This window comes from Lasiodiplodia theobromae (assembly GCF_012971845.1).
Source record: "Lasiodiplodia theobromae strain AM2As chromosome Unknown scaffold_5, whole genome shotgun sequence".
NCBI lineage: Eukaryota > Fungi > Ascomycota > Dothideomycetes > Botryosphaeriales > Botryosphaeriaceae > Lasiodiplodia > Lasiodiplodia theobromae.
The window spans coordinates 220,478-235,344 of NW_023336541.1; the positions used below are offsets into that span (position 1 = coordinate 220,478).

The 14,867-nt window shown below is 53.5% G+C and overlaps 5 protein-coding genes across 5 annotated transcripts; 3 read left to right on the forward strand and 2 right to left on the reverse strand.

Moving 5' to 3' along the window:
- Positions 1-930: 930 nt before the first annotated feature.
- Positions 931-2,309, reverse strand: LTHEOB_1920 (O-methyltransferase; the record flags this gene model as incomplete). The annotated part of the gene is made up of 4 exons (XM_035510675.1): positions 931-1,262; positions 1,315-1,887; positions 1,950-2,076; positions 2,202-2,309. The coding sequence occupies 4 exons, from the start codon at positions 2,307-2,309 to the stop codon at positions 931-933; spliced, it is 1,140 nt and encodes a 379-aa protein (XP_035364860.1).
- A 423-nt stretch (positions 2,310-2,732) lies between these two features.
- On the forward strand, positions 2,733-4,876 carry LTHEOB_1921 (Multicopper oxidase; the record flags this gene model as incomplete). The annotated part of the gene is made up of 7 exons (XM_035510676.1): positions 2,733-2,930; positions 2,983-3,100; positions 3,153-3,274; positions 3,328-3,406; positions 3,459-3,476; positions 3,533-3,916; positions 3,966-4,876. The coding sequence occupies 7 exons, from the start codon at positions 2,733-2,735 to the stop codon at positions 4,874-4,876; spliced, it is 1,830 nt and encodes a 609-aa protein (XP_035364861.1).
- Positions 4,877-5,740: 864 nt separating this feature from the next.
- Positions 5,741-7,531, forward strand: LTHEOB_1922 (Glucose-methanol-choline oxidoreductase; the record flags this gene model as incomplete). The annotated part of the gene is made up of 2 exons (XM_035510677.1): positions 5,741-5,951; positions 6,003-7,531. The coding sequence occupies 2 exons, from the start codon at positions 5,741-5,743 to the stop codon at positions 7,529-7,531; spliced, it is 1,740 nt and encodes a 579-aa protein (XP_035364862.1).
- A 1,122-nt stretch (positions 7,532-8,653) lies between these two features.
- On the reverse strand, positions 8,654-9,961 carry LTHEOB_1923 (Monodictyphenone cluster transcription factor; the record flags this gene model as incomplete). Its single annotated transcript, XM_035510678.1, has 1 exon — positions 8,654-9,961. One exon carries the CDS (start codon positions 9,959-9,961, stop codon positions 8,654-8,656), a length of 1,308 nt encoding a protein of 435 aa, XP_035364863.1.
- Positions 9,962-11,679: 1,718 nt separating this feature from the next.
- Positions 11,680-12,867, forward strand: LTHEOB_1924 (uncharacterized protein; the record flags this gene model as incomplete). Its single annotated transcript, XM_035510679.1, has 3 exons — positions 11,680-11,731; positions 11,783-12,228; positions 12,301-12,867. 3 exons carry the CDS (start codon positions 11,680-11,682, stop codon positions 12,865-12,867), a joined length of 1,065 nt encoding a protein of 354 aa, XP_035364864.1.
- Positions 12,868-14,867: the final 2,000 nt, after the last annotated feature.

The window sequence follows — 14,867 nt, forward strand, 5'->3', positions numbered from 1 at the left end:
ACGCTAATTTGCCTCCATGATTGTAACCGTCTGTCATAAGTGTACGCTAGAACAACTTTGTACACCACTCAGCCATGTGCTATCCCATGCCATGGCACCTCAAGCAACAATACCAGAAGCCCTAAAGTTCCCCACGACGGCTTCGGTTTCGCATTCTGAACCCCAGTCCGGATCCTGCCTTTGGTCCCACTCCAGCGTTCGCGACATGAGCTGACTCGCATTCGCAAGCAACGCCAGCTCATCGCATTGACTCCGGGCTGTCGTGCCAAATCGGGCAGGTCGAGACAAGCTTCGTGGAGCACCATGCATGTATGGTACAAGCCCTGGCTGACCAGGATCAGGTTATTGGCCGAGGCCGACGTTTTTTTGGGGGCCAATTGTAGTGCTGTTTTTGGACCCCAACCCCGATATGTAGTGCTTGTTTCCCGATACCCGAGCCCCGATTTATGTCCCGAGCCGTGCTGCATATCCCGTCGGATGTAGACAACTGTCGGACGTCGGGCTTCGCTTTTAGCCAGGGTCGTGATGGAGCAGACTGCGCCGTATGAGTCTTCATCCGTTGAAAGCATCCATGAAAATCGTCCGTACGAGAGGGCAAATGAAGGCAGCCCGTTGGCTTCTCTCATTTCTGTTTTGGGTGTCTGTGAACACATTCCTGAGGTACGCCATTTGTTTCCAATCGAGTTGGTCTGTTGGCATAACGCTCTGAATGTGGCTATTTCGAATAGACGACCAATCGCAAAACATATAGTTGAATCGTGGTTTTACATGTTTTATCAGTGTTGAATACCGCATGCAGTGCATAAACAATCAACGTCTCATTACTGTTCAGATTTCGAGATTGATTTGCGGTTGAAGAGCACAATCGTTAATGATAGATGAAACTACTTCTATTTGAAGAGGGCCCGAGATACAGATGGTATGTAACTATCAAAGGTGATGACCCTTGAATCCAGGCAAAACAGCCTCTACGACAGCATGCTTCGGACCGTCTTCATTGAGCCAGACCTTCCGCATAGACAGACCCGCCGACTCAAGCAGCCGCCTCCAGTCCGACTCCGAACGCTCCATACCGCCCAAGCTCATCATGTTCAAGTCTTGCATTGCCAAGTCCCTCGGGCAGTTGATATCCGGCAGAACCATGTCAGCAATCAGGACCCGGGAGTACTCATTCATGGCCTCCTTCGTGTTCACGAGAATCTGACGGGACTTCTCATTGGTCCAACAGTGGAATATACGCCGGAAGTAATAGATTCGGGCACCTAATGTCTGTCAGCAACACTCCATCTCGCACCAACGAGGCTCTCTGCTCACCTGAGACCGGTTGCTTATCGAAGAACGACAACGGACACGTCTCGATGAACTCGGGCACGCCCTTCGCCTCGGCATCCTTGATCACGCCGGGTAGATCCTGCAACACGAAGCGCCCCTTCAGCAGCGGCCAATCTTCGCGGATCGTCTCCAGAGACTGGCCCCTCCCGCCGCCAACGTCCACAATGGCAACTTCGTCTTCCTTGCACGGATCCAGCTCCAGGACGTCGCCGAATGGAAATGCGTTCGCGCGGCGGCCGATCTTGCCAACTCTCATTCCCGTGTTAAACGACTTCATGCGCTCAGGATGGGCGGCAAGGTACTCCCAGTACCCGAGGTCGGTGCTGAGGGCCAGCTGAAAGGGGCCGTGGTAGTAGTCGCCAGCGGTTTTCCAGCCGTTGGACTCGCCAAAAGCGGGTATGGCCAGGACACCTTGGCCGGTGAAATCGTACATCTGTGCCGAGAGTGCGCGGTTGTCGGGGGAGAGATACACGCGGGACAGAGCGCTATGGGCGTAGGTGCTCGTCTTGGGAGAGGTGAAGAAATGCGTGCTGGCGCAAGCTCGGAGAACGCGGTCTGTAAGTGTGAGCTCTGAGTATAATGTTGAAACAGCTTTGTTTTCTCCAAGATGCTCATACCGACAAGTTCTGGGTTGATGTTCAAGCGCGAAGCCAGGTCTTCTGCGCTGATTGCACTGCCGTCAAGAGGGACTTCATCGAGAACTCCCATGGAAAGGACGCTGCGAACAGCCGCATTGTGCGCAATCTGGAGGTAGTGGTCAGCTTTCGGAGAATAGTGTGGGGCGTAAGTGTAATAACCTGGCTAGCAATGTGATACATGTTTTCATCAGGATCTCTCGTGGCTATGGCCAGTTGCTCTGCCGCACTGACTAAAGCATCTTGGACTGGTTTTTGCGGTGTCTTGCCATCCTCAAACTCTTTTGAGAGAGTGGCTATCTGCCGGCTCAGCTTCAAAATAGCGTCAACGTCAGTGGGCATGATGGGATGGAAAGGTGATTATCCGCCGCTACGTCGATTCTGGTGGCATTTGGGCCATTCAAAAAGTGCTGCACACATATATACAGCCCCTATTACCATCGGGAACCGAACTTATTGGGTCAAATCAGAGTGGAGGCCCCAGAAGGTAAGTGCTATTCCGAACCTCGGAAGATGCATCCCCGGCGCGGTGATCCTTCATTCATGGCCGAGAGCGCGGTTCGGGACTCCGACTGGCTTTCATGTTGATGTAAAGAAGTGCTTTGCTGAATTCATTTTCCCTTTCGTTCACCCGCATTTCCATATAGCACCTTGCTAATGGTAATGCATGAACTGTCTCAAACTTGATTTTAAGCTTCAAGATCAGCTCAAATCCTTTTTCTCTCAGGGTGCTTCTTGTTCCTCAAGTCTCCAAAACAATTCAACATGTTTTCCTTCGTTGTTCAGAAACCTCAACTTCCGCTATGGTTGGACTTTGGCCTTTCAATATGGTCAATGCTTTCTGGCAGCAGTAAAGAGACCCAAGACTGCGTGCACTCACCCCAGAGCAGACACTGCTGGCGTGATGGGTTCGATATCAACACCGATTATGAGGCTAAGATACCGTCAGGGAAGCTCGTGGAGGTAAGATCTCCCAACTACAGCTGGCTCCAGACAACGCCATTGACTGCCGTAGTACGATTTCACCGTTTCGGAAGCAGTCCTTGCTCCAGACGGATACTTGACGAATGTCACCCTGGTAAATGGGATGTTTCCCGGCCCAACCCTGGAAGCCGAATGGGGAGATACTATCAGTACGTTTTCATGTGACAGTGTTCTGGGATAGACGCTGACATTCCTGACCAGGGATAACGATCCACAACAATCTCACAAACCACAACGGCACATCCATACATTGGCATGGGATTCGCCAATTCGAGACCAACTGGCTCGATGGTGTTCCTGGAGTAACTCAATGCCCGTCAAAGGTAATACGGCTGGCTATTTCGTGGAAAGAATTAGTGGAGCTAACTGAATTCAGCCTGGAGACTCGCAAGTTGTTGAATTCCGAGCAATGCAATACGGGACCGCATGGTATCATTCCCACTACAGCCTACAGTGTGAGTATCAACCAGAGCGCCCTTGAATGACTCTTGTGCTAACTGTGCTTAGACACAAACGGTGTTCTCGGTATTTTCTATCTCCATTTAACATGGGTTACGACCTGTGGGCTGACACCGTTGCAGGACCTATTCACATCAAGGGACCCTCAAGTATGAACTACGACGTGGATCTTGGTCCACTGTTGATCAGTGATTGGTACCACCACGACGCCTTCGGTCTATTCCATTACGAGATCGCTTCGCCGCATGCGCCGCTTCCCGTCACAACTATCTTGAATGGTAAAGGAGTCTTTGACTGCGATCCAGCCAGCGATGCTCGCTGTACGGGAGAGCACCAACGACACGAGATAGTGTTCGAAAAGGGAAAAAGATACAAGATTGGGCTCATCAACACCGGCAGCCTGCTGACATACAAGTTTTGGATCGATGGCCACAATTTCACGGTCGTACAGACGGATTTCGTCCCGATCAAGCCATATGTCACAGATGTGCTGATCGTTGGGATAGGTAGGTTTAATGCTCACAAAGAATTGGCAGTAGACTGACTCTTTCCCAGCTCAACGATACGAGATCATCATCGAAGCGAACGCCACTTTCATATATGGTTCCAACTTTTGGATCCACGCAACATACTGTGACGACGATGACATGTTGGACTCGAGGGTTGGCATAATCCGCTACGACGGCAGCGATGATCATGATCCGCACACGCCGCCCAAGAGTGAGCAACACCCCGGATACGGCTGTCGGGATCCGGCTCCAGAAAACCTTGTCCCAATTGTCGAGAGGGAGGTAGGAAAGAGAGTGAACGGGCTCAGTCCTGCCGACTACCTCAGAATCGGCCTGCAGGGCTGGCCCAACATCTCGGATACAGATTCACTCGTACACAAATGGACACTCACCAATAGAACCCAGTACATCGATTGGAGAGAACCAACGATCAAAGCTCTCACTTCGGACGCTGGAGCTCAGTTTGAGAATGAGACATGCCCGATATACCTGGACTACGAGACTGGCGAATGGGTGTACTTTGTCATCGAGAACAACTACACGCTGAGCGACGCCAACACGCCTCGCACCATCCCTCGCTCGGTCCACCCCATCCACCTACACGGGCATGACTTTGTCATCCTCGCTCAGGGTGATGGCATATTCGACCCCATTGACGTGGTGCCGAACCTTCACAACCCAACCAGAAGGGATGTCGTCAATTGTCCGATTGGCGGCTACGTGTGGATCGCATTCCAGATCAACAATCCTGGAGCGTGGCTGATGCATTGCCATATCGCGTGGCATGCCAGTGCTGGCCTCTCATTGCAGTTTATTGAGCAACCTGGCCGGATCAAGGGGTTGATGGAACAGGCAGGAGCCTTGCCTGAGCTTACTGATAGGTGCGAAGATTGGACTGAACACTACAATACTGTAAACATACCAAAGGGGGCGTTGCAGGATGATTCAGGCATTTAACTTGTATCGAATTTGTAGCTAAATACATTCAAACATGAGCTGCTTGCTTAGCTAGCCAACAAATGCGCAATAGAGTTTTGTTTTTCTTTCTTGAATGCTAACAAAAAGTGTCCCTCTTTTATGTTTGACTTGAGAAGTTAAGCCGAACCCAATATATAGTCACAAAAACCACCCATTTGCTTTCTCATTGCTGTAAGCTGAGGAACTTGGCGTTGTTGAACGGCACTGAGGAGAAGCCCAACCATGTTTTCGAACATTTACGGCTAGTCGTAGGCTAGGAATCATGAGAGAATCGTAAGTGAATCGGGAATTAACATAGCCTCTCCAGCTTCGTGAAGTGATCCGGCCGGTGCAAATCTCCCTGGGACGAGTTTGGTCCTGCAAGACAAAGGAACAGAAATGGTGGAGGTGACGTGACAATCGCCTTACCAACTCCGACAAGTCTTTCCCAAACAGGATATAATCGGCATCCGAGAGATTGAATTTGACGTGCGAGTGTCGGCAGCCATCCTCTGAATGCGCAGGGTCCACGGACCTGCAGCTGGCCCACGTGGCGTTGCGATGGAATTGCCGGCGCATGGTAGCATAGATTGACCTGCCACAGTCCAACCATTCGGGGTCTACAGACAAAGCCATTCGAATAACTTACCTGTGCCATCGGGGTTACCACAAAAATAAATTCAATAAAGGATCAATCCTTTGGGGGCTGGAGCCTCTCTTTCCTGGCATTGCCGAGCATTTCGGAAATGACGTACGGAAGCCGGCACCATTTACCATGAATCTATATAGCATCATTGATGTGTGTTTTGGAACTTTACAGCAGCCTCTGGCCAGTTGCACAGCATCTTCGTCAGACCGGACACCATGCAAGGAAGCATGATTCTACTCCAGAGCCTCGTGGCTATCGCAGCGGCATCTCCGTTAGCGGCAGCACTTAACACAAGCATCGACTACATCATTGTTGGCGGCGGCCCAGCAGGCTTTGTCCTTGCGGAGCAGCTTTCCCGCGATCCTACCAAGCAAGTGGTCCTTCTTGAGGCTGGCCCCGATGGCATCAACTCCAGCTTGGTCAATAGTAAGGGTACCCGCAGAAAAGCCCCTTCAGTGCTACGCTGACGTGCAGTAGCGCCTGCCTACTACCCCCTGATCACGGAGTACTATTGGAACTACACGGCACAGCCAGACCCCAACCTTGGAGGAAGAACACCCGGTATAGCGCAGGGTCGCGTGTTTGGGGGCGGCACGGCTGTCAATGGCATGGCCTACTGCCGCGGAGCGGCCTCCGTGTTTGATGAGTGGGCAGCTCTATCTGGAAACCCAGGGTTAGCGTGGGAGTCACTCCTGGAGGACTTCAAGGCCACCAGCCATTATGCCGACCAACCAGCCGATTACACTCAGTTCTCGAACATCTCCGGGTATGGAGACGGACCTTTGGAGGTCAGCCAGACTAGCGGCTTGACTGGTTTTGACCTGCCATTTGCACAGGCGGTTGAATCCACGCTTGGCCTACAGGAGATCGACATGACGGACGGGACTGGCATCGGTTTCGATCAGGGACTGTCCTCGATCAACGCCATCTCGCGGACCCGATCATACGCCCGCACCACCTTCGGCACCATCATCGAGCGCGAGCGGCCCAACGTCCAGCTGATCCACAGCGCCTGGGTCACGCAAATCGGCTTCTCCGGCCAGACGGCCGTGAACGTCACTTTCCTCAACAGCACCGACGACACCACCCACACCCTCGCCGCGAAAGAGATCATCGTCAGCGGCGGCGCAATCAACACGCCGAAGCTGCTCATGCTCTCGGGCATCGGTCCCGCGTCGCACCTGTCATCGCTCGGAATCCCGGTCGTCGCCGACATCCCCGAGGTGGGGGCCAACCTGCGCGACCACGCGTTCGCCGTCGTCGAGCTCGAGGTGACGGGCGCGGTGGCGTCGTTCTGGCAGTGGTCGGAGAACGCCACGGCGGGCGCCATCGCGCAGGAGGAGTACGCCACCAACAGATCGGGTCCGCTGGGCTGGGGCAACGGCTACGCGTACGCCGCGTTTCGGTTGCCGGATTCGGTGTGGGACGGCGTCGTTGACAACGGCAGCCACTACACAGCCCTTCCCGAGGATCGTCCGCACGTCCTCATCGAGTATAGCACCGTGCCGTTCATGGTGACGCCGAACGTCAGTGTTGTGACGGCGTGGGCGAGCCTCGTGCAGCCGGAGGCCGCAGGCAGTGTGGCGCTGCAGTCGTCAGACTTCCGGGACGACCCGCTCATCAACCTCAATTACTATGGCTCTGATGCTGACAAGGCGGCCATCGTGGCAGGGTACAAGAAGCTTCGTGAAGTCCTGAGTGCAGATGAGTTGAAGCCTCTGATCATTCGGGAGTTTTATCCGGGAGCAAACACGACGACGGACGAGGATATTTGGGCTGCGATCCAGCAGGAGAGCTTTTCGTTCCGTCATCCAGTGGGGAGCGTGGCGGTTGGGAAGGCTCTCGATAGCAACTGGCGAGTCAAGGGCCTGAAAGGCATTCGGGTGGTTGATTCGAGCACGTTTCCTACTCCGCCCACTTGCCACCCGCAGGCGGATGTGTATGCTCTTGCGCACCGAGCCGCACAAGATATCCGAGATGCCGATGCTACCTCGGGAGGCTACTAGGTTGCATTGACGGGGGATGATGGAATCGGGTTGCTGGTCTGAGTCCAAGCTTCATCCTGCACCACGCTTTTCATTTCTATACTTGGAATTGTAGGGCAGTATATTTCCGGTTCGGCTAGTTCGAAAAGCAAACAACTCAAACACCACATGATATTTACTCTATTTCGCAAAAATTGACTATTGTTTCCTACCCCTGCTGCTCTTCTGACCCATAGATGGGCTTTCAATCGGACTCGGCGCATGCTTTGGGCTGCATTGTGCGCTTTTGGAGTGGATTAATCGCTTGCTATTGGCTAACGCGCATTATGCATTTTCCACATTGAGACAAAGCGCCGGGAAAGCTCGAGGATTGTTCCTTTTTCAGTATCACGCTATGACGACCCGTGGTAGCGTCATTTTACGCCACAATTGGTGGAAGAAACAGCCGCGAACACTGAGGGTAATACATTGCGAGGAGCGGCCAAAAGAGCGGCCGATGATGCGAGTGTACTACGTATACGGTGGGGGGGGACGGTTGGCTACCCACAGCCACCCGGCGTTCCGTCCCGCAGTGTGGCACAGTAACGGGCAAATCATAGGCTAAAATGCAAGCGGATCATGCAGGGGCCCCACGCCAGCCGGCTAATGATACTGCGTGCAGCAACGGCACACCAGGCCCGACGATGCGGGGCTATCAGCTCTGGAAGAAACAGAGTTTCAGCCGTAGTACAGGCGAACAAAATGCACGCTTTCCTCCGGTGGCTGCCAGGCAGCAGCCAACAACTCCTAAGACAAGGGGAGGCCTGGCCCATCCTTGCCCCCACTTTTGCCAATAGCTTGCGTTATCATCGTTTCTATTAACTTCACGTCTCATTAGCCCTATACTTCGAGTCGTAAGCGACGCTGGCTGTGTTGGTTGCGACGATAGCATTGCCCTGTCTAGGTTAAGAAAAGAAAAAAGCTCTATGCTACATAGAGGATTTCAAAGCCCCATCCCATACTCGAACCTACTACGCCGCGCGCACGGATCTCACTAGCCCGCTGCGCGCCTGTATATCGGTCAGCAACCGTTCGTCGGATTCGTAATTGACGAAATGCATCAATTACGAATGCATCCGCCCCCCTCCGCAGCCCTCATCATCATCACTCCTGCCGCAGCATGTCTACAATCCCTGTCGACAGGTCCCGGAGGCGCTTACGGAGGTCCACCTCGAACTGATCCAGCATGGTCGTGGGGAAAGCGAATGCTCCTCCGTGTCCGTCCGTACCGGCGCCATCCGCGTGCTGCTGCTGCTGCGCCCTCCCACCATTCCGCTGCCTGAGCCCCTTGAGCCGATGCGACAATGCGTTGATCAGCCGCTGCACGCGGTGAAGCTCGCTCAGGACCGTCTGGGCTGCGATGCGGCGGTGGTCGTCCTCACCATCACTACTGCCACCTACAACAACAGCTCCCGGACCCTTGAGAAGCCCCTCCATGTGATGGTGTTTCTGCAGGCTCCGGCTTTCGTCCGAACGAGCTTCCCTGCGCGCGGCCGCGGCATACCAGCCGAGGACCTTCAGCACGATGAGAGACATGATGGAGAGGAGGTAGCCATCTTCCGAGCACGTGCATTCCAGCATGCTGCTGATTGCTTCAATCGTCCGCTCGTTCTCACGTACCACCGCCTCTAGCGTGGGGAATTGGTCTGCGCTATCTTCTTTCTCGCTGCCGTGGGACTCTGACCTTGAGCAGGACATGGAAGGGTTTGGAAACAGCTGTTTGAAGAGGCTGAGTGCTCGTATCAAGCAGCAACATGGAGATTCCGAGAGGAATTCGTTGTGGCTTGTGGAGCGCTGAGAAGCTGGAGGAGTCTGAGGTTTGAACGCAGTGTCAAGGTCGGGAATGACTTCGTCTACTGCCGAAAAAGCGTCATCCTGCAGGAGAAGAGACGTTCCATTCTGGTCAAGCAAGCTGGTGATGTCTTGAGCGCTGGGGTGGCAGTCTGTTCCATTGGCAGTGTCTGATGTGTCGAAGAAGGAGATTGGTGAAGCGAAGAAGTCATCGATTTGGCTGATCAAGGTTCCTGGCGTTGACGATGCAGTAGAACCTGCCGAGAGAAGGTCCGGCAGGATATCTGGATAAGTGGATTCGTGCTGAAGGAAAGAGAGCTGGATGGCGTCCGGTGATGCAAGGGAGTCCGCCGTTGAGATGGACCAGGGTAACGTTGATGCTGTGTGAGGAACGTTCGTGGCATTGGTGCCTCGTCGACCGCCCAGCTTCCGGCCTGCTCGTTTGGTTGCGAAATATTCGCACTTCATGCCACGTTTTGCGCACCGGGCACATACTGGTTTTTCCTTGCTGCATTTCAGCTTGGAAGTTGCGCAACCATCGCAGCTGTCCCGCAGCTTGGGGCCGGCCGCACCCGTCGACCGCCGCCTTGGTGACACGTCCGAAGATTGTGTTTCCGCCATGTCGGACGATTGTGGGTATTGATGTAGTATACGAAGTGAGTTGAGAGAATACCGCAGGTACAATTAGACTGGAACTCCAAAGAGGTTAGGGATGGACACTGGATGTATAAAACGAACGCTAGCCGACCGGCTCGGCGGAACGTCGCGCGGCCGCGGTGGGGTGCCTGGGGCTACCGGTGCTGACTTGATTGGAAGCTTGCTACTTCGGTTAAGCCCTAATGTGGAAGGAGGTCATGAAAGTCCCAGGAATAGGTCAGATTTCGATGCTGTAGCCTGCGCTCCAATCCTTCTCTGCGAGCATATTCCCACTTTTTCAGCTTCCCGTGGGGCAGTGCCAATTACACGAAATACACCTTTGACGTCTATAAGCTAATACATCATCCATTAGCAAACGCGCCTTCTTTGCCACCCGCAACAGCCCCGCAGACTTGTTATAATAGCATATAATAACATGAAAACCTCATGCGGCTCCAGTGACATATCTTGTGCCGCCCTTATCTCTGTAACCACTTAGCATAGCTCTCGACCACACACGGAAATGGTTCCGGAGGCTGACGCGGTACCACCCACTTTCCTTACCCCTTGCTTGAATGCTTGCATAAAGTGGACCCTGAATCCTTCAGGAGTGCTAAATAGTAATCACCAACCCCGTGGCTGGACCAAGCAACAAAGCCCTTCGTGATAGAGGATCTGTGTGGCTGTCCTAAAGATCCGATTGGCATCTTCCGTGGGATTTGGTCAGCTTGTGCGATCTGGAGGGCCTAATTCAGAGCAAAACGAGACCAATCCACAGAACGGGGTAAAACATTCGAAGAGCTCTTTGCCACAGTCGGGGACTTGGCAACAGTTACAAGCCTTCTGCCCCACCTCAGCTTATTTCCGATTGCGTGCCACACGCGCTACATCCTTTTACCGTGCCTCAGCCTATCTCCGGGCAAGTGCGACACGCACTCCAATCCTCCACCACAACCCACCAATCCCGTTACCACAATTCGGAACAGCTTGGAAACACAGGCACTGTCATGATTACGTCGAGTTCAAAACGTTACATACGGCTGGCTTAGGTGCGGTACATCGAGGCCGGCAGCAATTTTGCCGACTTCTCGGCTAACCACCTGCATGCTCAGCCGCAGAACTGGACCCTGCCTAGACCTTGCGTTATGCTTGTATTGTTCTTGCCGAGATCCTGAAGGATTTTGAGCTCTCTTCCGTATCGCTTTCGTATTTTCGAGTCGGCCTCGGCAAGGGAAACAAGCACACTTGAGCCCTCTATCCCACCGGATAAAGCGTGTAAGCAGGTACCGAACGCGAACACGGACATAAAAAGCAACGACAAAAGTGTATCTGTTGACATCTCTAATCTCAGCAAAAAGGGAAAATTGAGCCTGGATTCCCCATTGCATATCACCATCGTACCCACAGAAGGACATTTCGGACGATCTTAAGCATACACACCCCCGCTATGAATGGCTTGGCCCAACTTCAAACCAGCAGTAGCGAGCTCACTGCCGCTGTCCAAGTACTGGTAAATCACTATCAGAACACTAACGGTTCTACAAGTGACGAAATATCACAACCACTTGTCTCCTCTGATAACCCCAGTGACGTCATTTCGGCACAGCGTTCTATTCTAGCAGCAATATCCAGGATTCAAACATTGCTTAGCGGGCCAGTTGATTTCGTTCAGCAGCTTGCCGGTCAGGTGCGCTCCTCCATCAATGCCTGAGTACGCCGAACTGACTGGGTCTCTACAGAATCAGATTCTTGCTTGTATGCAATGGTTTGGGGACTTCCAGGTTCTTGCTTGCATACCTCTCACAGGCAGCGTGCCTCTCCGGGATGTGTCTGAGCTGGCGGGAGTCCCGGAAGCGCAGCTTTCTCGAATTGTGCGGATGACGGCTGCGGCCGGATTTCTCCATGAGCCTCAGGCGGGCCACGTTGCACACACTGCCTTGTCAGCGCAGTTCGTCGTCAAGCCGTCGTACCTAGACGCAGCCATGTTTCTCGCTGAAACGGCAGCACCTTCAGCATTGAAAATGCCAGCAGCCACTCAGCGCTTTGGCAACTCACATCAGGCCACCGACAGTGCTTACAACCTGGCATTCAACACCGATACTACCTTTACCAGCAGTTGTGAGCAGCGGAAGAAGCTGCAGCGACAATGGTCAGCTTACCTCCGCTATGGTACAGACCAATGGGAGGACGGTGGATGCCAGGTTTTGAAGTCGTTTGATCCGCTTCGCCTCGCCAGGGTTTCTGTAGTAGAGGTAAGCTTTCCCGTTGAATCACTTGTTTTCAGCTCGATACAGTGACTAACCATCTTCGGCCTGAAATAATAGGTGGGTGCGACGTCAACCGAAACAGCTGCTGCCCTTCTGAACATCAACTCGACACTTCACTTGACCATACAAGTATGCCCGGGCAAAGCCTCAACAAACGGCTCCAGCGTGCTTGATGAGCGGTACCTGATCAACCCCCGCATCTCGATACAGCAACGACTCCCCGGAACCCCCCAAACGGTCCGCGATGCATCCGTCTACATTCTGCATCTCCCCTCAGCCCTGTGCAACATGGCGTCCAATGCGCGAGCTGCGCACATCGCGGCTGAGATAAGCGCGCACGTGGACGTGCTGCGCGCAAACACCTCCGCAGCCCTTCTCGTCCTCACTTCCCATCTGATCCCGGATCCTGGCACTGTCGACCCGGGCGTTGAGTCAGCGGCACGGCGGCGCGACCTCTCCCTCTTCCAACTGATGAACGATTGCGAGATGGAAATGTCCGAGTTCACCAACATGCTGAATGGCAGCAGTGATAGCGTGGGCCGGTTGGTTGTGGTGAATACGCTTCGTTCATCAAGTGGTGCGCCGGTTGCGTTGGAGTTGCGATACCGATTGTACACTGGTTAGGTTTATAGTTTTGTTGAATCGACATGCTATACGCGCTACCGAACTTTCCCATGTCACAATCGGGAGAGTTGGGGATCGGCGGAGCGACGGCGCGGGCCGCTGCAGGGCCACTTTCACTCAGATTCTTCGGCCTTGTTGCGGCCATTCATTCACTGGCTGTGAAAAAAAAACTCCCCCTTCCCTCCCACATCGTGCAGCGTGTCCACGGCTCATCTTATGGCCCCCAGCCCTCGACCCTGCATCCAGGCGACGCTCGGCCAGCACTGCGGCCTGGATGTGTGCGCGTTTGATGGCCTCCGGCTTCTCCGCATGGCGCGTCCGTTCCACCTACAGTAACTTCATCGCCTCGCTGCGTCACCGATCCAGCGCGCCACGCTCCCCCGCATCGCCTGCCACCGCCGGCGAGGCTGCCATGATGCGCCTCAAGTGGCAGTGCGGCCGCTGCGGGGGCTGAGCCACGTCGAGAACGATGTGGTGGCCGTAGCTCCTGCACGCGATGCGCTGTTTGTGCAGACCCCGATGATCTGCCTTGATGACAATCATGGTGTATACCCCCAGGTCGAAGACGGGGTAGATGCGGGGTTGGGGGATCCCCTTGGCAGCCTTGCAGGTTTTTTTTTTTTTTTTCACTGTCTGACGGTTGACACGAGTACATGTTCACCAGTTGCACATATCGCTGGTCATCTGTCAAAAATACGAAGGCCACCAGCCGGCGCTGGAAATAGTGCGGCATCTTACTTTTTCTAGTTCTCGCATTGCATTTAGCACTAAACCACCTCGGTTCTTAGAGGCACTAGCGACTAACAAGATGCTATGTATCACCGCTCACCGACCATGGCTCGAATCATTCGAGGCTGCCAGTTCGTTCCTGGCACAGCAGCACGCGACGAGGGAGACGAGCATGTCTATGATCTAGAGCCTGCACTAGAGTCATACTGCGTTCACGAATATGGAATCTTTCCTCCTTCAGTCTAAATGGTGGACTCAGACTGAAGCTACAGCAGTATTCAATGTGCTGCTTGAAGAGAGTAACAGACATGTTGGAAATCAAGCCGTGCATAAGCAGAGAAACTTTCAGAAGGTGCAAAGTAAGCAAAAGCCAGGTCTACAAAAGACTGCTTGACAGGTAAAATACAATCACAATGCGATCTTTTCAACTAGACAAACGAAAATGTGCATTTCGAGCTGCTGCGCAGACAGGATGAAGGCAAATGTCGAATTGCAAAAACCTTTGTCTTCTCGGCCTGTCATTAGAGTCCTCATCGTTGTGAGTATTCTCACGCTGGGAATCCGCCGACTTCCCTGCTGTAGACTGAGGTGGTGTTGTTCCGAGGTATTTTTCCATGCAACTCTTTGGCCGTGCTTCTGGCCAAGTCATCGTCAACTGACCGACCCGTTTCTTAGCCATTCCATGTTTGGTGGGCTCCGATGCAAGCGAGGCGCAATGACCAGACAGTCAATCGGTGAGCGTAGCTCGCTTGAGTCGCGAGCGATCAGATGCCTCTCCAGGAAATTTTCTGGAAACCCGGTTGGCGGTACCTGCATTAGACTGAGCTGCATGATCCTTGCTCTCGGATTTTAAGCCGCTGTCAAAGGTTTCGAAACACGTCCAATTGCCTGTTGTTCTGCGGTTCTCGCGCGCAAGATTAGTTCTTTGGTGGAAAAATGCACGCAAATCCGTGGGGTGCCCCGCATTCACGGGCCTCCGCTATCCTGGATTGAGCGGCGCTTCTCCGCAGTCTTGTCAGGTACCCTCCAAAACCCCCGGCAAATTCGGGCATCCTCGTCCCGAACTACAAGCGAGCCAGTGGCCAAGCCATATAATATCATGAGCTCTGACGTCAAAACCAGGATTTATACGAGACGACTTTAACCGACCGAGAGTGGCCCAGAACAATGGCATTCTCGGCGCGCAGTATATGAATGAGGGCATGCCGCGGTTGATGCAGGAGGATTAGCGATCCAGCGGGACGGGAACAATGGTCTCCCAAAACTCCAAG